This window comes from Rhododendron vialii, chromosome 9a (assembly GCF_030253575.1).
Source record: "Rhododendron vialii isolate Sample 1 chromosome 9a, ASM3025357v1".
Classification (NCBI taxonomy): domain Eukaryota; kingdom Viridiplantae; phylum Streptophyta; class Magnoliopsida; order Ericales; family Ericaceae; genus Rhododendron; species Rhododendron vialii.
In genome coordinates, this window is record NC_080565.1 from 6,098,944 (window position 1) to 6,123,086 (window position 24,143).

Here is a 24,143-nt window from a genome sequence, read left to right on the forward strand (position 1 = left end):
ATACATTTACAGACAGATGAGATGGCTTGAAGCCATGAAAATAGACAGGAAACCCCCTAAACAATGTGGGGACAGAAAGGAGGCCAGGATTGAACTAAGATGCAAAGGGCCAGCCACTGGATCCTAGCTTTAACTGCCGTACGCCAGTCATGGACTGTCGTACGCACGTTGGACCCTAATCCAGTGCTTGGCTTTTGCATCATCTGGGCTCTGGAGCATGACCAGAAGGATCCCAGGGGCCTTTTGAGCAGATAAGAAGCGAGTATTAACTACTACATCTAAACAGTTCTAAATATACAGAAAGCGGTAAACTGGTTATTTAGCATGCAAGGGTGACTGACAGAAAGATAAAATAAGAGGAATGACGATCCATGATCCCCACGCCAGTAGTGCTCGTTCTACCATGACTGGCGTACGGCATATGGTTACTGGCGTGCGCCATGTATCACCTCATACGTTTGTCGTATTTTGCCAGTTTGAGGCCAGGACTAGTATTACTTACTAGCCTGGGCCTCACTGGTTCCCCTCAGGGGCCAAAAACAGAAAGGGACACAAAGGTGGTATACCTTTTTGTTTGAGGATTGAAGGTGGTATTGAACTTTAAAGCTTGGAGATGGAAGCTTAGATGGTGGCTGGATGTCAGCAGGGTGTGTGGAAGTGGGCTGTTTTCTTTTCTCTTTCAATGGAAGAAAAAGGGATAGAGAGCAAGAAAGGAGGAAGGAGAGAGCTTCTACTTCTTAATGAGGCCAACCCCTTGCAAATGAATGCAAGGGGGGTATTTATAGGGGGGGAAGACTGAGATCAGTTAGGTGCTAAGGCCTGTTTGGCTGGCTAAGGCAAGGTTGGAGCCTCCCATGCATTAAATGCATGGGACTTGCCTTGATGGGGGGTGTAGGAGAGAGAGGGAACGTCTCTGCCGAAAGTAATCATCAGGGACGCTGTAGCCGACGTCAGGGTGGCACAAAAGTCCCGCCCAAGTTGCTGAATAAAGTTGATTTGACTGGGTTTGACTGGCGTGCGCCACTTGTAAATGGCGTGCGCCAGTAAAAGCTAAGCCACTGGTCGATGACTGACACGTGGCAGATAACTGGCGTACGCCTCCAGGACACTGGCGTATGCCAATTGGGTTTTGCTGGGGCTGTTTGGCTCTGGTTTGAAGGGTTTTGAAAGGTGTTTGAGAGAGGTTCGGGACGCTCAAAGCTCGACCACACCTTTGTCCTTAAACTGTTTTCGACTAAAATCATCATTGGGGAAATATAAGATCGACAAATAACGTTATCTGGACAGTCCAGAATGGGGTGTCTACAACTATTTCTCAAACTCCAGAGACACCAGATGTGTGGGGTAATTTCTCCTCTCTCGTTTAATCCTTTGCTAGGATTCTTTCAATTTGGGAACATATCATCTTTCCGTGGTTTGCATCTTTTCTTTGACTTGAATTTGAACACCGAGGATTCCTAGACCATTCTCATTTGTTGAGTAACACCTCCAGATAGTATTAGCCGAGACTATGAGTTGGTTGTTTCAGGTTGTCATTTTGTCTGTGATCTCAGTGTCTTACGTGAGGTGAGGTTTGGTCTTGTCTTGAGAAAAGATTGGTTATGCTAGTGATTGTTTGCTATATGTCGAACGTGTCTTCATCCGAGTTTTTCTTTTACCGCTCTTTTCTCTATGGTTTAGTTGAACCTTGGTTGAAATTGTATATGAGCAAGTTATCCATGAAGTCGTTTGTTCATTAGCTTGAATAGATTTTGACATCTGCATCAATTACCACACGATCCTTTCTAGTGCTACTATGTGCTGTACGAACCCTTGTCATGAAATACCATGTGGTGTACCTACTATTGATTTTGAAGTAACTATTGTTGATATCTATGAGTACTTCTCATCTATTATTCTCATTCTACTCCTTATGTTACGATTCATGGTATAAAATCTCGTTAGTCGAATTGGAATTCTGTTGCCATGGTTACAAGTTTCTTAGTTTGCAGTTGCTATTCACTTGATCTCTGTTGTTACAACCTCTATCTATCAAAGCTAAGTTAGTAGTGATGTCTTCAACGACATCGCATCCTTTTGTGTTGTCAAATTCAAATCTTGTTGTGATTGTGGCCTCTCTCGGGCGTTTAAAAAAAAAAATCTGATATAGTCCTCAGCCTTGGAGGTACATGGTTTGTTCTATACTGTTTCGTTCTGGCTTATCAAGAGTTATGCACCTTTCGGTATTAGTCTAATTATGGTTGCGCATCTTTTGTTAGTTTTGGCCCTATCTTTCATATTGTGCTCATCATTGGTATCAGGATACTCATTTGCCAAGGCATATGTACTCGTTTCCTAGACTCGTGGACTAGTGGGGCAGATGAAGTTACTTTTCCTAGATTCTTGGGTTTGTTATGAGTTGGTGCATTGAGTTTGTGGCCGCTTTAAAGATTTCCCATATTCCATATAATACAAATTCATTGGTGCCGTTAGATGCGGACTTGCCATTTTTGCCTACTTTAGCATCACAGTTTGTTGTGACTCCTCAACGTTGAAGTTACGAGATTTGAACTTACTTTTGCTTCATATCGGCTTGCTCATTTAGACTTTGTCGATTGGTCTAAATTCCGTCATTGCAGCCTCTGGTCTATTTATTGAAAACTGCTACTCTATTCAAGTTCTTGTGTCTTAACACTCACTTATTGGAGACAAATTTTTTTTGGTGACCTATTGGTTAATATTGATTTATAGTTGTTGTTCGATTCAAATTCACTTGTTGTAGTTGGTCTCTGTGATGTTCAAACTTGTAGCCTTCGTGGTAGTCCCTCGACTCTGAAAGTATAAAACTCATACTATATTGCTCAATTTCACTCTGTTAGAAGTTTTGCTTATCCTTGGTATTGGACACATTGTCGATCTTGCATCAGTTCGTTTACTTAGTGAGCTGTCCTGTTGCTATGTGTTTGTCCTCAGTATTGAAATCTATCATTTGCAAGAGATCGTTCACCAACTCATTTGGCTTGTAGAGTAATGAGAAGGTTATGATCGGTTATTTCTATGTTCCTCGGTACGTTGAGTTGGTTGTTTAGCGAATTTAAAGATTTCATGTGTTCCTTGGATTCCGGATGCCTCGTCCCCATTCTTTAAGTCCTTGATAAGTGTTGTCTGAGTCTTGAAGCTCACTGTTTCGTTTGAGATAACCGAAGGACGATGTTGACCGTCGTTGATACCCCTTTGTCATTCGAAGTGAGAGGACGTATTTCGTAAAGTATCGCCGCATTGAGGTTAGTTTCATTGAGGCAGAAAACGGAGGAGCTTTTATCGTTTGAAGAATACGTTATGTATCGGATACGGTGCGTGTCTTTCGGATACCCAGGCGACAACCGACGAAATCCAGTTGGAAGAGGCGATTGATCACCGCCCATTCCAGATGGAAATCTCGGGAAGTCAATTGGACTATCGGGTATTCTTGATGCATTTTAATACATAGGTATTGAAGAAGTATGAAACGAATCCGTTGCATGTGTTAGAGAGGTCCGAAGTTGAGTTAAAAGCCGACGTGTCCTAAGGTGAGAATCCGACATGTATCCTAGATTTGTGTAGCCAAGTTTTGAGAGGCAATACGATACGATTAATATGAGTTTACATGGGGAAAGGGGGACGAAGTTCGAAGGAGATATCCACCTTCGTTTTAGTTGATTGATGTGAGTATGACGTAGCACTTTCATGATTATTGAACCGTTGTATATGTAAGTTGTTGTGATTTTGTGTATCAATATGATACTTGGTAGCGTTGGACCTGGTTTGGCAAATTTCGGGACGAAATTTCTTTAAGGAGGGTAGAATGTAGAGACCCGTAAATTTCCTTATTTTAATTTTAATATTTTATAAAGGGATAAGTGATGGTTTAGTGTGGAATTTGTGGTTGCGGGTTAATGTGCACGAGTATGGAAAATGTGGGTGTTAGTGTAATATAGTGCATGTGTGTATATGTGTGTGTGTGCCAGGAGAGAAAATTCATTTCTCTCCTCCCTCTCCATCTCTCGGTTCTCTCTCCTCTCCCGGCTCTCTTCATCTCTCTCACTCTCTCACCCAAAAACTCACATCCAAACTCAAAACCCAAAACTACCAACCTCAACTCCATTTTCTACTTGTGTAATCGGGCTCGTATCGCGTTGGATAGAGCTCGGTTCGGTGTGTTTAGCTCGGTTGGGATTCCGGAAGCTAGGGCTTGCTTAATCTCTTTGGTTTCGGCTTGGATACTCGAGGTAGGGAATTCTACCTCTCTTTATATGTTATTTGAGTGTTATTGTACCATCTTTGAGCTTGTATTGATTGTTATCGAGATCGGATCGAAATCTGAAAAATCCTATCAAAATCGCCGAAAAAACACTCTCCCTACCGGTAGGAACTTCTTGCCTACCGGTAGGACAAGTAAAAACTTTTTCCCTCAACCAGCTCAAACGTACTGCGGCAGCTCAAAAGCTGCTCAACGTATCAAGTTTCTACCGGTAGGAACTTCCTACCTACCGGTAGGTCAAGCTGCTCAAGGTGCTCAACGTATTCATCCACCTACCGGTAGAACTTGTTTGCCTACCGGTAGGCCAAGTACAAAGTCGTTTCGTTCAAAATGTTGGCCCTTCTGATTGCAGTTTCTACCGGTAGGATTTCTTTAACTACCGGTAGGTCAAGTGTCGAATCCTTCTCTTCTACCGGTAGGATTCAAGTACCTACCGGTAGGTGGTTGAGCTGCTACAGTGTCTTTCAGCAGCTTCTCATACGTTCTTCCAAACCACTTTGTGGAGCCTTTCATCGACTCTATTGGGTTCGTTTACGCATCATTTCTAGTGTTTGGAGAATAATACATATTTCATACCTAAAAACGTACCCGATGGACTTGAATGAACTTAATGGGTTAATTATCACAGAAACTAGGATCGACGGATTGACGTTAATGGATTACGGATAAAATGTGATATGTTACCGCATAAAATAAACCGAAAACCGCAGTGAGTAGTTGATGCGTAGGTCATGGGTTTAACTTGAAGTAAAAGGTTAGTAGATTGCTTAAAGGGGAATTAATGACGGTTTACGAACATGTGAAGAACACAATGATATAAAAGATAGCTATTCGATGTAACGTGAAGCACGTATTGTAAATGTTGATATCTTTGAAACCTGAAGCTGGGAATAAAACATGAGAATCAGATGTACGGGGTCTTAAGAACCCGGAATGAGAATGGGATGTACGGGGTCCCGAGAACCCAGAATGAGAATTGGATGTACGGGGTCATGATCACCCGGAATGTAAATTGGGTATACGGGGTCCTAATGCCCAGAATGTCTTTTGATCGATATCATGATGTGACGATGTGAAAGATTTCTTGCGTGCCCATCAAGGATCCATAGGGAACTTCTGAGATACTAAGCGGTTGGAACGTAACCATATGGGGTGGATGTGTGAAGATCGAAAGATGAGTAAAAATGAATTCAAAGGACAAAGATAGGTTAATTGACAAGAGTGAAGTGTTCGTTTACGTTCTAAATTTCTAATATAGTACTTGTGTCTTATCCATGCTCCTTTGTTATCCGAAAGTCTATGTTTCATCGGCATCTTTCATCTCATTTGCATATAGAGTTTGCGTAGACTTTTCTACTGGGCTAGTGTAGCTCAAGCCTTATATTATTTTCAGGTGCTAACCCGGAACCATAACTTGCATTGCTTGGCGTGCTTGGAGCGTGGACATTTTTTTTTGAAAGTTAACCGAAGGAGTTACCTATTCATCTTTGTAAATATAATTTGAAAGATGTATTTGTAACTAAAATTGTAATTCTTTTGACTCGGAATATTGTAACCACTAATTCTTTTTTTTGAACTTCGCTACTTATGATAATTTGGGGCCGTCGAGCCAATATTGTAATATTTTGGAACCTTATGGACTTGGAAGTTTAATTGAGGGAATGGGAACACAGTGACCTTTTGGGTACCGTACGGATATTTGTGAGTATTTTTATTATGAAAATCATTTATAATTATGTTAAAAATTCGAGGACGTGACAATAACGTTTGTTTTATGCCTTTGATGATAATGTAAGTTTTATTGTACCTTTGAGTTGATTGTTAGGTATGTGCTTTCAATGTTGACAGAGTTTAGATTAGATGATCACAAACACCAAGGAAAATTAAACTACAAATTTAAGCACCTAGGGCTTACGCACTTTTGAAAAAAAATTAGACTGCAAATTGGAGAATTCACACTGCAGCTTTAAGGATTTTGGACATGGTCACTTTTGCATTTAGACTGTAAATGATTATTAAACACACACCAGACTGTTTATGAAATCTGTTTGAATATTATGAGTATGAATAGTGTTTTTGAGGCATTAGATAGTTTACAAATCGACTGATTATATCAAACAAATATTATTGTAGGTGTGTTTTTTTGTGCGATGGATACAACCAAAATATTGCTGTGTAGGTATGTATCGCAGGTTCTTGTTGTGAGGATAGCTGGTGGCATTCGATTGGAGCATGTTTTAAGAAAGATTTGTGATAGATGGAACAACTTATGCATTGGTAGTTTCTCATTGTCATATGTGTTGGATGGGAGTGATTGTGAGCTTGACAATGAAGAATCTTTTGATAATATATTGTATTTGTATCCTACTACTGATAGAATAGATGCTAAGGTTGAGGTGATTAAATCTTGTAGTGGACAAACGGTTGGAAGTATTAGTAGTGGAGTAGAAGTTGGTAGTTCTAGTGGTGTTGTCGCTGTTGTTGAAAGAGAAGAACCTTTGGAGGAATTTTGTCGCCATGCTGAAACTAGGTACTTGACAACGGGTTGGGCCAACTTGATATATGAGGTTGGGCAAGTATTTACTGGTGGTGTGAAGGAGTTTAGGGCAACTTTGCAGCGATATGCTATTGAAAATGGTTTTATGTATGATCTTGTTAAAAATGACAAGTATCGTGTGACTGCAAAGTGTTCGATTTCTAGCTGTGGATGGTATGTGCATGCCATTTTGGATCGCTCAAGCAGAGAGTTTTGGATTAAGAAATTGGTAAACGAGCATGATTGTGGTTCAACCTATCGAACGAATAAACATAAACGGGTGACATCTAGTTTAGTTGCTAGTGAGGTTACTAGTATGGTTCAGAAAAAGAATAACACATCACCTATGGATCTGTTGGATTTGTTTCTGGACAAGTACGGTTTGGATTTATCATACCACCATGCATGGTTAGGAGTGGAGAAGGCTAGGGGGGAAATATTTGGAGACTATGAAAGTTCATTTGATAAGTTGAGGTGGTATGTTGAAGCTACCAAAATTGCAAATCCAGGGAGCTTATTAAAGCTTGAAGTTGATCCTGTCAGCAAGGAATTCTCGAGGCTCTTTATGTCATTCAATGCATGTATCACAGGGTTTAATCATTGTCGACCATTCCTTTGCCTTGATGGGACACATCTCAAAGGCAGATTCAAGGGGTGTCTTCTTGCTGCCACAGGAAAAGATGCAGATCAAGATACTTTTTTGTGTTATTTTTTATTTTGAATGTATTCCTTAGATATTCATATCTATTTATCTGCTTGTTCTATGATTGGTATAAGACAGAGCCTAGGTTTCCATACATATCCATATCTATTTGTTTTCATACATATCAGTCAGCTTTCCATAGTTTTAAAAGGTCGCGTTTTTTGTTTTATTCTAGTAATGGTTGGCCTGAGAAGTGAGCACCTTGTCTCTAGACAGGCACTTTGTGTGACATTTTGGGGTTGGTCAAATTTTGTATCAGTATTTATTTTTATTAAATAGATTAATGTTTCTTTAACTAGAACTACATCTAAGTGGAGTTCCATCTTATTTTTGTTTGTTTTGAGATTCTTTTTTGTGTTGCAGTTTATTTCCCCTAGCGTTTGCTATTGTGAATGCAGAAAATGATTGTAATTGGTTGTGGTTTCTTCGGATTTTAAAGACTATCTTGTCTACACGGCCTATTACTTTCATTAGTGATCGCAACCATGGTCTCGTGAGTAACATACCAACTATTTTTCCTGATTATCATCATGCTTACTGTTTGTATCATCTTCAATTCAATTTGAAGGATCACTTCCCTGGACGGTTTCGACAGGGTTATCGAAATAGGTTGGTTAAATTGTTTAATGCTATAGCTTATGCTCCATCGGTATCAGCTTATATAATATGTGAGGCTAAGTTCTACGAGCATGGGGGAGATAAGGCCAAGACGTTTATTGCAAGTGTTCCAAAATAACATTGGACTAATGCTTATTTTCAAGGGCATCGATAAGGAGAGATGAGTTCTAGTGCTATTGAGTCCTTCAATAACTGGATACTTGCTGCACGGCTTATGCCGATAATGAATTTAGTTGAAGAGTTTAGGTCCAAAATTATGATTCAAATGTCGCGTAGAAGAGAAGAAGCATCGCGTTGGGTTTCTCAGATTTGTCCGGACATGGATGCAAAGTTAGCTAAGAGGATTGACAAGGGGAGGTCGTGGGGGGTTTATAAATCAAAAATCGGCTTGTATGAGGTGAAATCTGTACCTGCTGTTCTAGTAAATCTTGAGGAAGGGACATGTTCTTGTGGAGCCTGGCAATACAATGGTTTCTTATGTGCTCATGCTGCAACGGTTTTAGTTAAGACTTGTGGAGCGGAGGGATCCTTGGCTGGTTACATTGATCCGTTTTATCATGTTAAGGCATATCGGCTCACATATCAAGATAATATCCATCCAATTCTAGCTATGGATATTCCTGACTTCACATAAGGAAGTACTCGGGTTATCAAAGCTCCAAAAAATAGGAGGCAAGCTGGAAGACCTTGCGTAAAGCGCATTCGTTCTAGGGGTGAAGAACAATCCTCTGCTAGGCCAATGAAATGTGCGAGGTGCCATAAGCTTTCTCACCACAACCGCAGGACATGCAAAGGGGCTATGGATGATTGATTCTTTACATTTTTAATAGTACATTGTTTTGTTGGAATTCATATCCATACAAGTAAAGAGACTACTTAATTGTTCTTAGGTGCGGGACCATTGCGAGGCACAACAAAAGGACTTGCAAGGAACCTCTTCTTAGTTGATTCTTAGAATGACACATTAAAGTCTTTCTGCATTCTTCTTCACAAAAGTTTATGAACTGGGAGTTTGTTTAGTTTTACATTGCGTTTCCAATAAGTCGAGTATTGCGATACTGGTTGAGAAGATTTTTAGTACTATGCAGTTTATGAGTCTCTTCAGTTTTATGCAGTTTATGAGTGAGTGTCTTCAATTTTATGAAACTTTATGTTGGTCATCTCTGTATATTTTGGTTATGCTATCTTCATATAAATTGGTATGGTGGATGTTACTTCAATTATTCATTCTGGTGCAAATGATGTGCAATTATTCGTTCTGGGTCATTTAACATTGTTAATCAATGTTGTAATATAACTTTCTCCTTTAATTAACAGTGTTAATTGCATTGCATTCTTCAGTTATTCTTCCTCACACACCAGTCATGCCCCTTTTCTTTGTTAAGGTTTTCTGTAGCTATTATTTTTCCCTAGCACCTGATTGTTGCTCGCAAAGCGCAGAGGACGATGATTGGAACTCCGATTGAACACCGCACGCTTTTAACTCTTTCTTTCGAAAAGAAAGCTGGTCATTTAACACTAGTAATCAACATGGTCATATACCATTCTCATTTTGATTAACAATGTTAACCCATTCTTTCGAAAAGAAAGCCGGTCATTTAACACTGTTAATCAATATTGTGATATAACTTTTTCCTTTAATTAACAGTGTTAAATCTAACTCTTTCTTTCGAAAAGAAAGCTAGTCATTGAACACTGGTAATCAACATGGTCATATACCATTCTCTATTTTACATGTCTTCCTTAGTTGATGTAGATTTACTCTTGTAGGCAGGTGGACCTCTAACATCAGAATTAGCTACTACGAATTTTTTTGGTGAAGGAATTTCACTTTGGTAAAGGAATTTCACTCTTCGTATCCAACCATGAAAGCAAATTTCTTTGCATCTTTGTAATTTGATTGTGGAAAAATATTAGGAACATGTTATCTAAGTTCTTACCTACCTGCTTTCACATCAGCTGCACGATCATAATGTGCACTAAAGTGATCAACCTTTCCCGATATCTTCAGGTAATGAGTTACTTTGCCAGTGCTGAACATGAGAAGGAAAGGCTTCAATATTTTGCCTCGCCTGAAGGAAGAGATGATTTATACCAATATAACCAGAAGGAAAGAAGAACTGTTTTGGAGGTACACAATTGCTCATCTTCCTCTAGAGACCAAGGTGCTTATATTTTCTTCTCCTTTTCATGTTGGTTTTTCCTTGAAATGAAAATTTGAGGTCCATTGATTATAGGTGTTTATGCTTTCCGAACCTTGATGAAGTCTCTATGGAACTGCTCTAATCATTTGCATTTATGAAAGCTTGCATATCAGAGTATACCTTTATATGGGTAAGGAATATTTCTAGAATAGATAAAGTGGTTTGTTCTACAGACATCCTTGTTAAAATTCAAAGCAGGACACTTCTGCATTGACACAAAATGTCTTTGCCCAAAATACGGACGAGTCATGACTATGTGTCTATGTTGTTCAGAAATCCTGCAATTGTCATTTTTGCTAGGATAATAGTGGATGAAATTGAGATGTAGCCATTTCTTATTACTGTCTTCTGAGTTTTGGGAACATATCTCTGCAAAGACTAAATAGGAAACACTAGGTGTTAGCAACAGGTGTATCAGATGTGCCGATTAAGCAAAATGGTGGAGAAATCCTTGTGAGCATGGATCTTTCCTATCACATCGAAATTGGGTGATTCTACTGATTCTGAAACAGTTTAATCCCAGTCATAAAAAATGTAAAAGCCCACTAATGTTATTCTTTGTCAAATTGCTATCTTTTCTCTAGGTATTAGAGGATTTCCCTTCTGTGCAAATGCCATTTGAATGGCTCGTGCAGCTAGTTCCTCCATTAAAAACAAGGGCATTTTCTATTTCATCTTCTCCTTCAGTTCATCCCAATCAAGTACACTTGACGATTAATGTGGTATCGTGGACAACACCTTTCAAGCGGAAGCGAACTGGTCTCTGCTCAGCATGGTTAGCCGGACTTGATCCTGAAAATAGTTCTGGTATGTTAACAAGAAGTGATCTTTGCTATATCGATCGCATTTGGATGACCAACTTTGTTATCACTCAAGGATGCTCAGATGACCACATTGTGGTTTTATATGGCACACCGCACACCCACAATGGTTGGATATTATTAAGATTCATTTGAGACCCGCGTTACCAATGAATGTGTTAGTGCCACATCAGATTCTAAAGAAAATGTGGTAACAAGACTCATTGGTATCACCTTCTTCCACTTTATACTGCTGACCCTATATTCCTTTGAAAAACAGGAGTTAATATACTAGCATGGTTTCACAAAGGTTCCCTTCCTCCCCCACCACCATCACTTCCCCTCATTCTCATTGGACCCGGAACTGGTTGTGCGCCTTTCCGAGGATTTGTCGAGGAAAGAGCCTTACAGAGTAAATCTGGGCCCACCGCTCCAATTTTCTTCTTCTTTGGTTGCCGAAACAAGGATAACGACTTTTTATACAAAGATTTTTGGTTGTCCCATTCACAAAATGGTGGGGTCCTCTCAGAAGATAGAGGTGGAGGCTTCTATGTTGCCTTCTCCAGAGACCAGCCAAACAAGGTTTATGTGCAACACAAGATGCGGGAACAAAGCAACAGGGTGTGGAATATGCTGTGCGAGGGTGCGGCCATCTATGTTGCAGGTTCATCAACCAAAATGCCGGCGGATGTTATGTCAGCATTTGAGGAAATCATATCAAATGAGAATGGGGTTTCCAGCGAAGCTGCCGTTGGGTGGAGTAGGGAACTGGAAAAGGCTGATAAGTATTATGTCGAAGCTTGGTCGTGAGCTGTCTGCTCCTTTTTTTCATTCTAGTGGCAATTCTGGTAGTTGGAAAGTCATAAACTAGCCTTGTTCTGAAGATCTTTAAGGATCTTGGCTTTATCAGGGAGCAAATAATTTCTGAAGTGTTATTTCTATTCACATCAAGAGCTGAGTACCCGATACCGATCCTGGAGAAAACTTTTGACCCGACATTGGATATTACGGCATGGGTGAATGAATAGGTGGTTTTTTTTTTTTTGATCCTCGAACAAATAGGTAGGTAGGTAGGTAATTGTTGCAAGTGATCTGAAGGTGAATGTAATAACCGTATATGCCTTTTGAGACTGGGTTTTGGTTGCTACTCTTTGAACTTGGATTCGAACACACCAAACGAAAATCTGGAAATAATTCAATTTATACTTCAACCTTACAAGGCTTGAATTTTTTCTGTAGCCATTATTTTTCCCTAGCACCTAATTGTTACTCGTAAAGCGCAGAAGATGATGATTGGAACTCCGATTGAACACCGCACGCTTTTAACTCTTTCTTTCGAAAAGAAAGCTGGTCATTTAACACTGGTAATCAACATGGTCATATACCATTCTCTGTTTGATTAACAGTGTTAACCCTTTGTTTCAAAAAGAAAGCCGGTCATTTAACACTGTTAATCAATATTGTGATATAACTTTCTCCTTTAATTAACAGTGTTAATTGCATTATACTATTCATTTATTCTTCCTTACACACCAGTCATGCCCCTTTTCTTTGTTAAGGTTTTCTGTGCCTATTATTTTTCCCTAGCACTTGATTGTTACTTGCAAAGCGCAAAGGACGATGATTGGAACTCCGATTCAATACCGCACGCTTTTAACTCTTTCTTTCGAAAGGAAAGCTGATCATTTAACACTGTTAATCAATATTATCACATAACTTTGAGCAATTTAATTAACAGTATTAATAAATATTGTGATATACCTTTCCCTAACTTTTGATTGTTCGAAAAGCGCAGAGGACGACAATTGAAACCCCGGTCAAACACCGCACGCTTTTAACCCTTTCTTTCGAAAAGGAAGTTTGTCATTTAACACTGGTAATCAACATGGTCATATACCATTCTCTGTTTGATTAACAGTGTTAACCCATTCTTTCAAAAAGAAAACCGGTCATTTAACACTGTTAATCAATATTATGATATAACTTTCTCTATTAATTAACAATGTTAGTTGCATTGCACTCTTAATTTATTCTTGCTTACACACCAAACGCTTTTAACTCTTTCTTTCGAAAAGAAAGCCGGTCATTTAACATTGTTAATCAATATTGTGATATAACTTTCTCTTTTAATTAACAGTGTTAAATCTAACCCTTTCTTTCGAAAAGAAAGTTGGTCATTTAACACTGGTAATCAACATGGTCATATACCATTCTCTGTTTGATTAACAGTGTTAACCCTTTGTTTCAAAAAGAAAGCCGGTCATTTAACACTGTTAATCAATATTGTGATATAACTTTCTCCTTTAATTAACAGTGTTAATTGCATTGCACTCTTCAGTTATTCTTCCTCACACACCAGTCATGCCCCTTTTCTTTGTTAAGGTTTTCTGTAGCTATTATTTTTCCCTAGCACCTGATTGTTACTCGCAAAGCGCAGAAGATGATGATTGGAACTCCGATTGAACACCGCACACTTTTAACTCTTTCTTTCGAAAAGAAAGCTGGTCATTTAACACTGGTAATCAACATGGTCATATACCATTCTCTGTTTGATTAACACTGTTAACCCTTTGTTTCAAAAAGAAAGCCGGTCATTTAACACTGTTAATCAATATTGTGATATAACTTTCTCTTTTAATTAACAGTGTTAATTACATTGTACTCTTCAGTTATTCTTCCTTACACACCAGTCATGCCCCTTTTCTTTGTTAAGATTTTCTGTACCTATTATTTTTCCCTAGCACTTGATTGTTACTTGCAAAGCGCAAAGGACGATGATTGGAACTCCGATCGAACACCGCACGCTTTTAACTTTTTCTTTCGAAAGGAAAGCTGATCATTTAACACTGTTAATCAATATTATCACATAACTTTGAGCAATTTAATTAACAGTGTTAATAAATATTGTGATATACATTTTCCTAACTTTTGATTGTTCGCAAAGCGCAGAGGACGACAATTGAAACCCCGGTCAAACACCGCACGCTTTTAACCCTTTCTTTCGAAAAGGAAGTTTGTCATTTAACACTGGTAATCAACATGGTCATATACCATTCTCTGTTTGATTAACAGTGTTAACCCATTCTTTCAAAAAGAAAATCGATCATTTAACACTGTTAATCAATATTATGATATAACTTTCTCCATTAATTAACAATGTTAGTTGCATTGCACTCTTAATTTATTCTTCCTTACACACCAAACGCTTTTAACGCTTTCTTTCGAAAAGAAAGCCGATCAGTTAACATTGTTAATCAATATTGTGATATAACTTTTTCCTTTAATTAATAGTGTTAAATCTAACTCTTTCTTTCGAAAAGAAAGCTGGTCATTTAACACTGGTAATCAACATGATCATATACCATTCTCTGTTTGATTAACAGTGTTAACTCATTCGTTCGAAAAGAAAGCCGGTCATTTAACACTGTTAGTGAATCCAAACAAAACTTGCAGTAAATTCAAGCTTACACATCAATTGTGCATTAGACACAAGACACAGGACACACGAGGACACAACATGTACCAACTTAGCTTTGCCATACATTGGAAGGAGCAGACACAAACATAGTACATTACATTTTATACTTGAGACAAAAAGGTATATGCAGAACTTGAAACCTTACTAAGCCTTGGGAAAGTTGCACGTAAACAGAAGTACACATGTTAATAGTTGAAAGTTCCAGAAATTAAACCTTTCTAACCTTGCTAATAGTTTCAAGTTCCAAAAATTAATAGTCAAAAGGAATGGGCAAGTGAGACTTAATACACCAGTAGAATACTCAACACTGCATGAATAAATGTATCAAGTCTGCTTTGATTTTCCTGCATTCTTCTTTTGTTATTTCACTTGTTTGCTCTTCATTTGACAGATACTTCTTGATTATCGAAAAGACGACAATAGCACAATCAACACTGCAAGAATTTAGAATTCAGTTAATTAATAAAATTGGGAACTAACATTGTCAATTAATAGTAGTTGGAGTTTTTTCAGATAAAAAGTTATAAACAATACTTTCCTTCCCACTGGTTGTTGGGGGGAGTTTTTCTGAATCTCCACTTTGTCAGTAATATTTCTTTTGCAGGGTTCTCTTTGGTCAATGTTGACATATGCCGCAACAACTTGCCTCTATTTTAGAAGGAAACAAACAATGTGCAGCTCTTAAAAAGTGCTTTTAGAGTTAAGAGTAGGATATTTCATTAACAGGTTTTGCTTACCAAGAGTATTGTTGCACTACAATGTTCATCTTTTCCACTTCTACGTTTAAGAGAGTTGTAGAACTTTCAATATCCTTCATCTTTATCAAGAACAAGCAATGTCCAATGGAATCGAACGAGTATTGGAAAAAGAAGAAATCTTGCCCCTATAGATTTTCTCATTACTTTTCCAAGCATCGCCTTCACTTTGTTTTGGTCTTTGTTTCGGATCGTGTCCTATTTGCACACAAAAACAAAAACAAATTTTTTCAATACTGGAGTATTCAATGTGTATGTGAAAAATACAATTTTTTTTAAAAACTTTTAGTTTGTTAACAAGAAGAAGCTGCTGAAGATGAATGATTTTGGTATTGGAGTATTCAAGTCAAACTTCAGCACAACGTCAGAATGGTGTTTCATGAGCACATTTACATATGCATCTACACGCTGCTATTAATTTTTTATCAGTGAAACACGATTAAAACAGTTTACATCTACACAAAAAGAATAGCGTGTCAAGATTTTTACATCTAGCTTTGTATTGGAGAGCAAGTTCAGGCAAACAGTCTACACACAAAAAGAAAAGCATCTCAATATTTTTACCCGGTTAGATGGTGCATCTTCAAATAACAGATTTTGTATGTCTTCGACTTCAATGTGTAGCATGTCAGCTTCAGAACTCCATATTACAGCACTACATATCGCAAAGTATTTTCAAAAATTAATCAAGAGTTTTGAAAGAAAAAATCTTAAGATTAAACAGAAACTGCAAGCAATACAATCCCAATGGTTACAAAAGAGAAGATCAGATCATCTAAAAAAAGGGCTATCAATTTAGGCTGGTCATTTAACACTGTTAACTAATATTATGATATAACTTTCTCCTTTAATTAACAGTGTTAATTGCCTGGCACTCTTGCCCCTTTTCTCTAACACTGGTTAATGAAATTTCATAATACCGTTTGGAATAATACTTTCTCTACGGTTCTACGGTTTTGTTCAATTAACACTGTTAACCAACAGAGGAGGAGGAGGATTGAAATGAGGTTCTACAATTTTGTTCAATTATTAACACGCGTCGGATATGGACACGACACTCTCTTGACACACGTTAAACACGCCAAATTAAGTGTCTAGTTTCTAATTGTACTTGTTTTACTGGGATTTGGGAACACTCTAGGCACTATGGAGGACACGACAGAAATTGTGATGTGTAAAACTTGGTCCACAGTTCAAAATTTCAATCGATGAAAAGAATACGTGTGCAGCAATTGTAGTTTTGTATCTTTGTAAATGCAATATTTTATGTGTTTTATCTTCATTGGATAGAAATAATGATTACTACGAATTGCAACACAATGAATCTCGTTCCCCAGTATCACTGAACCCATATGGGAGCATACATCCTTTTCGGGCATTTCGTCAAACAACTTCCGAGCATCATCCACTTCCCCACACCTGGCATACATCGACACTAAGGCATTTTGCACAAACAAACACCAATCAGGATGGCTAGCATCAATAGACTTATGAACATCCCTCCCTAAATCAAGATTTTGTTCTTGACCACAAGCCTTGAAATACGTACTTGCAAAAATCACTCGTTCCTCATTTTTTCAAATTAGAGAAAAAAATTGAAAATATGTCAATACTGTTACAAATCCTCACAAAAATGAAATACATATTCAAAGAATTATGCAATTTGCTAAAATTACAGAAAATGACGACATTGCACAAATCTAATTGGCGAATGACAAGTGTTAGAACTATGGCTCATATGTTATTGGGGGGTGCAGAGGGCGTTATACGGTATGGTTCGTATAGGGGTATTTTTGGGATACAGACCAAATACCAGTTTAGGGTTAGAATAGAGTCAATATAAATACTCTATGTTGTAAACCCTAATTCATACTGTGATAATAAAGAACAGCAGCCGCTCTCGCTCCCGTGGACGTACCCGGTTTTGGGGAACCACGTATATCTCTGTGTTGATTCTTTACTGTTTATACTCGTAAATCGTGTGTGTGTGTGTGTCGATCCTAACAAGTGGTATCAAAGCTACAGGCTGTTTTAGATCACACAGAACAACGATGTCATCGAGTTCGTCTGTTTCGAAGTTCGATGTGATGAAGTTCGATGGAACTTCGAATTTCGAATTGTGGCAACAGCGGGTAAAGGATCTGTTGGTGCAGCAGGGCTTGTACAAGGGATTGAAGGCGAAGCCAGAGGCCATGTCTAACGACGATTGGGAAGAACTCCAGATGAAGGCGGTGAGTACGATTCGTCTGTGTCTTGCAGACGAAGTTATGTATCACGTGTTAGGTGATGAATCGCCGGCTGGGGTTTGGACTAAACTGGAGAGCAGGTATATGTCAAAATCGTTGACGAACAAACTGTTTCTAAAGCAGAAACTGTTTGGGTTGAAGATGGCCGAGGGTGCTGATCTGATTCAGCATATCAACACGTTCAATCAGGTTGTGAGCGACCTGCAACGGATTGACGTAAAGTTTGAGGAGGAAGACCAAGCGCTGATGTTACTGTGTTCACTACCGATTTCTCTCGAAACCCTAGTTACAACCTTACTTTGGGGGAAAGAAACCCTAGAACTGGAGGAAGTCACTGCAGCCCTTCTGGCGTATAATCAACGCAAGCAACAAACAGAATCGCTGCAGGGTGAAGGTCTGGTGGTTAAAGGGTACGGGGATCATGGCAGGAAGAATGAGAGGGGTAAATCAGTTTCGGGGCGTGGGAGGTCTCAGTCAAAGAACAGGTCCGAGGGCACGTTTGAGTTCAAGTGTTATAGGTGTCATGAACCGGGGCACATGAAGAAAGACTGTCCGCAGAAGAGTAAGGGAACTGACTGGAAGAAGAAGGGAAAGACAGGGGAAAGGAAATATGGATCAACTTCTGCAAACGTTGTGGAGCAGGAGTCAAATGATGGTGATATGCTTTCGGTCTCAGCAAGTTCAGATCACATGGCAGATTCATGGATTATGGATTCAGCATGTTCTTTTCACATATCTCCTATCAAGGAATGGTTCAACACATATAGGTCAGTGGATTGTGGTAATGTTCTTATGGGTAACGATGCATCGTGTAAAGTCATAGGAATAGGCACAATTAAAATCAGAATGTATGATGGTGTTGTGAGAACTTTGGGGGATGTTAGACATGTTCCAGAATTGAGAAAGAATTTAATTTCGTTGGGAACCTTAGACTCCAATGGCTGTGGGTATAAAACAGAGAGTGGAGTCATGAAGGTAACAAATGGTGCTATGGTGATGATGAAGGCTTGTAAAGTTCCTGGTAATATTTACAAGTTGGTCGGGAGTACAGTTGTAGGTGGAGCTGCTGCCACTACAACAGACGATACTGATGATACTATGCTTTGGCATATGCGGTTGGGACATATGGGAGAGCGTGTGATGTTAGAGCTACATAAGAGGAATCTGCTGAAAGGGGTTAAATCGTGTAAATTGGATTTCTACAAGTTTTGTGTTCTGGGAAAACAGTGTAAGGTGCAGTTTAGGAATGCAACTCACAGAACGAAGGGAATTCTTGACTACGTTCATTCAGATGTTTGGGGGCCAGTGAGGGTAGCTTCGAAAGGAGGATCTCTGTATTTCTTGACCTTTATTGATGATTTTTCAAGGAAAGTTAGGGTGTACTTCATGAAGCACAAGTCTGAAATCTTTGCTAAGTTCAGAGTGTGGAAAGCTGAAATGGAAAACCAGATAGGGAAAAAGATTAAGTGCCTCGGGACAGATAATGGGAAAGAATTCAAGAATGGGTCTTTTCTGAAGTTTTGTGAGGAACATGGGATTCAACGACACTTTACAGTTCGAAAGACACCACAGCAGAATGGGGTGGCAGAAAGAATGAACAGAACCATTGCAGAAAGGGCACGGTGTTTAAGATTGAATGCGGGACTTCCGAAGGTTTTTTGGGCAGAAGCAGTGAGTATGGCATGCTTTGTTATAAACAGGTCACCGAGTGCTGCTTTGGATAGGAAGGTAGCTGAGGAGATGTGGACAGAGAAAGAGGTTGACTACTCAGGGTTGAGAATTTTTGGGTGTCCGGCCTATGTTCATGTTCCCAGTGATGAGAGGTTAAAGCTTGATGCGAAGTCTAGACAGTGTATCTTTCTTGGTTATGAGAAAGGGGTCAAAGGGTACAAGCTTTGGGATTTAGAGACAAAGAAGGTGGTGATCAGTAGGGATGTGGTATTTGATGAGGACTCTATGATCAAGGCACATCAGAGGGTTCAAAATTCTGAGTCAGAGGAAGTGAACAGCAAACAACAGGGCGTACAGATTGAGCTGGAGAGTTTTGATATAGGTGATACTCAGCCAGATGAACAGCTTGATCAATAGCAGCAGCAGGAGCAGCAGCAAAGCTTGGCCGCTGGGAGAACCAAGCGCACTATCAAGCCACCAGTGAGGTATGGGTTTGATGACTTGGTTTCTTATGCATTGACTACTACTAGTGGGGATCCATCTACTTTTCAGGATGCTATTACGAGTTCTGAAAGGGACCAATGGATGGAAGCCATGGTAGAGGAAATGGAGTCTTTGCATAAGAATAAGACTTGGGAGTTGAAAGAACTGCCCAAGGAAAAGAAGCCAGTGGGTTGTAAGTGGGTATACAAGCGGAAAGAGGCAGCAATAGAAAAGGAGAGGAAAAAGTTCAAGGCTCGATTAGTGGCAAAGGGGTATTCACAGAGGAAGGGGATTGATTTTGATGAGGTCTTTTCTCCAGTGGTGAGGCATACGTCAATCAGGATTATCTTGGCATTAGTGGCTAGCTATGATCTGGAGTTAGAGCAGATGGATGTGAAAACGGCATTCCTCCATGGTGATTTGGAGGAATATACATGGAACAGCCTGAGGGGTTCAAGCAGCCAGAGACTGAGCATCTTGTTTGTAAGTTGAAGAAGTCCCTTTATGGGCTGAAACAGTCTCCAAGACAATGGTACAAGAGGTTTGACTCTTTCATGATACGGATTGGGTACACACGCTGTGAGTATGATTGTTGCGTTTATGTTAAGAGTCTTAATGATGGTTCCTATATTTTCTTGCTTCTTTATGTGGATGATATGCTGATTGCTGCGAAGAGTATGGTTGAGGTAAATAGGTTGAAGTCTTTATTGGGTAAAGAGTTTGACATGAAGGATTTAGGAGCGGCTAGGAAGATACTTGGGATGGAAATTCGCTGAGATAGGTCAGCTGGTAAGTTGTGGTTATCTCAAAAGAATTATGTGGTGAAAGTGTTGGAGAGGTTTAGTATGAATAATGCCAAACCGGTCAGCACTCCATTGGCAAGTCATTTCAGATTATCTTCAGCTCAGTGTCCGATGTCAGATGAAGAAATTGAGGATATGTCAAGGGTGCCTTATGCAAGTGCAGTGGGTTGCTTAATGTATGCAATGGTTTGTACGAGGCCCGATTTGGCACATGCAGTTAGCACCGTCAGTAAGTACATGGCCAAACCAGGCAGAGAGCATTGGAAGGCAGTCAAGTGGATGTTCAGATACTTGAAAGGTACTTCAGATCGCGGGATTATGTTTGGTAGGCAACGGGGTCAGATTTCAGTTGTTGGGTATATGGATGCGGATTATGCTGGGGGTTTGGATGACAGAAGGTCTACAACTGGTTATGTGTTTACACTTGTGGGTGGGCCTATTTGTTGGAGATCCATGGTACAACCTCTGGTGGCTTTATCCACTACTGAGTCTGAGTATATGGCGGTGACTGAGGGAGCTAAGGAAGCATTGTGGTTGAAAGGGTTTGTTAAGGAGCTTGGCATAGATCAAGGTGGAGTTCAGTTGCATTGTGACAGTCAGAGTGCCATTTATTTGGCAAAGCATCAGGTGTATCATGCTCGAACCAAGCATATCGACGTGAGGTTTCACAAGGTGAGAGAGTTGATTGATGCAGGAGATTTGATACTGGAAAAGGTGCACACTTCTGAGAATGCAGCTGATATGTTGACAAAGACGGTTACTGCAGACAAGTTCAAGCATTGCTTGGACTTGGTTAATGTCTCCCGGTGCTAGGAAAAGGGAGGCATCCCCCCAACTCACTGGATAGTGATGATTATCTTCTGAAGGGGCGAGAGTGAATTCGCCAAGGTGGAGATTGTTAGAATTATGGCTAATATGTTATTGGGGGGTGCAGGGGGCGTTATACGGTATGGTTCGTATAGGGGTATTTTTGGGATACAGACCAAATACCAGTTTAGGGTTAGAATAGAGTCAATATAAATACTCTATGTTGTAAACCCTAATTCATACTGTGATAATAAAGAACAGCAGCCGCTCTCGCTCCCGTGGACGTACCCGATTTTGGAGAACCACGTATATCTCTGTGTTGATTCTTTACTGTTTATACTCGTAAATCGTGTGTGTCGATCCTAACAACAAGCACTCAAAGAACTATGCAACTTGGTAAAATTACAGAAAATATATTTTGAAATACGTACTTTTAAACCGGGGCATTGTGCTTGTAATCCACCAGCGGTCTTCCAAAGACAGGATCGCAATCCACCAGCGGTCAGAAAATATGTTTCGATTGTCTTCCTTGATCGTCTTGTCGATCGTCGTCCTTGATCGTCTTCTCGATCGTCTTCCTTGATCGCCTTCTCTCCCTTACATTATTGACAATAGCAGTTGCTGAGTAAAACCCTAAGCAAGGGACTCAAATCCGCCAAAAGGTAATCTAAATGTTTTGTGCGAAACTCGATTTCTGAACAAACTCGATTTCTGATGAATTTTTCAGCTTCAAATCCGCCAAAAGGTAAACTAATTGTTACCTGATACGTCTTGTCTCTATTTCTGAAGAAACTCGATTTCTAAAGAACAGTAGAGAGAGAATGGCAGATATAGAGAAGTCAGAGTAGTCTTGTCTTCTCCGTTGAGCTTCTCCGATGTCCGTAGTCAAAGGAGTCGCGTCTTCTCCGATCGATCGGTTTGGGAAGGTAACAGTAGCATATAGGTTTTGGGTAACAGTAGCGTATAGGTTTTGGGAACGTCTCTTCTACGGAGTAAAAACGGGGGTATTTTTGACTTATGTTATGTTATGAAATTACAGTGTGGACTATTTATGTTATAAAATTACAGTGTGGACCCGAGGCTTTAAGAAATCCTTACAGTGGACCTTCTACTTAATCTCCCAAGAATTAAAATCAACTCATTCAATTGCAATGAAAAGGGTTCTAAGTTTTACAATCGATCTGAATATTAAAATCTAAATTTATACATATACAAAGTTACTTGGAACGGTGCTTCATCTTCTCCCTAGACACGGGTTTAGCCGGCCATGGAACGTGCGCAGCTTTTTCTTCTACCGTGGAATCCGTCGTACGTGAAGTTGTCTCCTGTTCTGTCCACTGCCGAACTTTTTTGAAAGCTCTCCCGTCCAGTAGCTTTTAAAAGCTCTTAATAGGTTTAAATGAATTAATTACTTGAAAGGTCCATGAGACTTCTAAGTAATCACAAATCAATAACTCCACTTTAAGCCTTTTTCACTCTAACCCAGAACTTCCATTAAAGTTCTATTTTTATCCAAAATTAAGGACAACGAGCTCGATCACCCTGTAGACACAAAATGGACAAATAAATATAAAGTAACACAAATAAATAACTAACGAATGTAGTTTGGAGGGCCAAAATATTACTATTTTGGCACTTATCATAAAGCTCGGCTCGACTTGGCTCGGCTCGTTTGTAGCCCTAATTACACCCATATCCAAATAGCTAGTTTATTACACCCACTGCCTAACACCTCCCATGGTACAAATCAGGTACACCTTCCGTCTCTTTCTTTCCCATGGAGCAATCTGATATAACCCCATATCTCCACTGCATCATGGAAGGTCTCAAACAGTACCCTCCCTCGACTCACTTTACAAAAAGTGAACTGCCATTTGTCTTTGCGAATATTCTCTCCAAATGTGGTATTTTATCCGAGTTTCGTCTGTCATGTCTGCTGCCACAGGTACATCTTCTTGGTTCTTTGATTCCGCATGTTGTAATCATATGATGTCCGATTCTACCCTTTTTTCCTCTAAGCTGCATGCCTCTCACACTCCAGCCATCCAAATAGCCAATGGTTCTCACATGCATGCCACTCATGTCAGTCATATCTCTACTTCCACCATATCTCTATCTGATACATATTTGATCCCTAAACTTACATTGACTTTAATCTCTGTCAGTCAATTGTGTGAACTTGGGCTTAACGTTTTCTTTTTTGCTACTGGCTGTCATGTGCAGATCCTTGAACAAGTAAAACTCTTGGAATATGCCATAAAGCCGAACGCATGTATCAGCTAATCAATCTTCATATTCCATCTCAGTTCTCATCTCTCAATTCTGCACCTCCGACCCATTCAGTGAGTCAATCACAATGTTCGTTTACAACTCGTTCTTCTAATTATTCTCTTGGTACGTATGTGGTATTCTAGATTGGGTCATGCGTCTTTTGGTTGAATACATATCCTAGTTTCAAGTGGACATTTAGGATCTATCAAAGATGAACATGTGGATTGTCTTTCTTGTCAGCTTGCTAAACAAGCAGCATTGCCGTTTCCTCTCCTCTGCTCCTTTTGATTTAGTTCACTCTGATATCTGGGGACCTTCACCGAACACCACCATGGGTGGATCTAAATATTTTGTTATTTTTGTAGATGACTATTCTCGTTTTACATGGTTATATCTCTTGAAAAATAGATCCGAATTATAACAGATTTATTATGAAATGGTTCAAACTCAATTTTTTCGCCCAATCAAAGTTTTTCATGCTGATAATGC

The 24,143-nt window shown here is 39.5% G+C and overlaps 2 protein-coding genes across 3 annotated transcripts; both read left to right on the top strand.

Annotated features, from left to right (window-relative positions):
* Positions 1 to 6,429: 6,429 nt before the first annotated feature.
* LOC131299543 (uncharacterized) lies at positions 6,430 to 8,254 on the top strand. The gene is made up of 2 exons (XM_058325131.1): positions 6,430 to 7,517; positions 7,882 to 8,254. Exons 1-2 carry the CDS (start codon positions 6,430 to 6,432, stop codon positions 8,252 to 8,254), a joined length of 1,461 nt encoding a protein of 486 aa, XP_058181114.1.
* Positions 8,255 to 9,938: 1,684 nt separating this feature from the next.
* On the top strand, positions 9,939 to 12,085 carry LOC131301551 (NADPH-dependent diflavin oxidoreductase 1-like). Of its 2 annotated transcripts, none has more exons than XM_058327913.1 (3): positions 9,939 to 10,267; positions 10,925 to 11,147; positions 11,421 to 12,085. In XM_058327913.1, exons 1-3 carry the CDS (start codon positions 10,058 to 10,060, stop codon positions 11,948 to 11,950), a joined length of 963 nt encoding a protein of 320 aa, XP_058183896.1. In that variant the 5' UTR covers positions 9,939 to 10,057; the 3' UTR covers positions 11,951 to 12,085. The 2 variants fall into 2 exon arrangements, with proteins under 2 accessions (XP_058183896.1, XP_058183897.1); XM_058327914.1 differs by having other exon boundaries at positions 10,123 to 10,301.
* Positions 12,086 to 24,143: the final 12,058 nt, after the last annotated feature.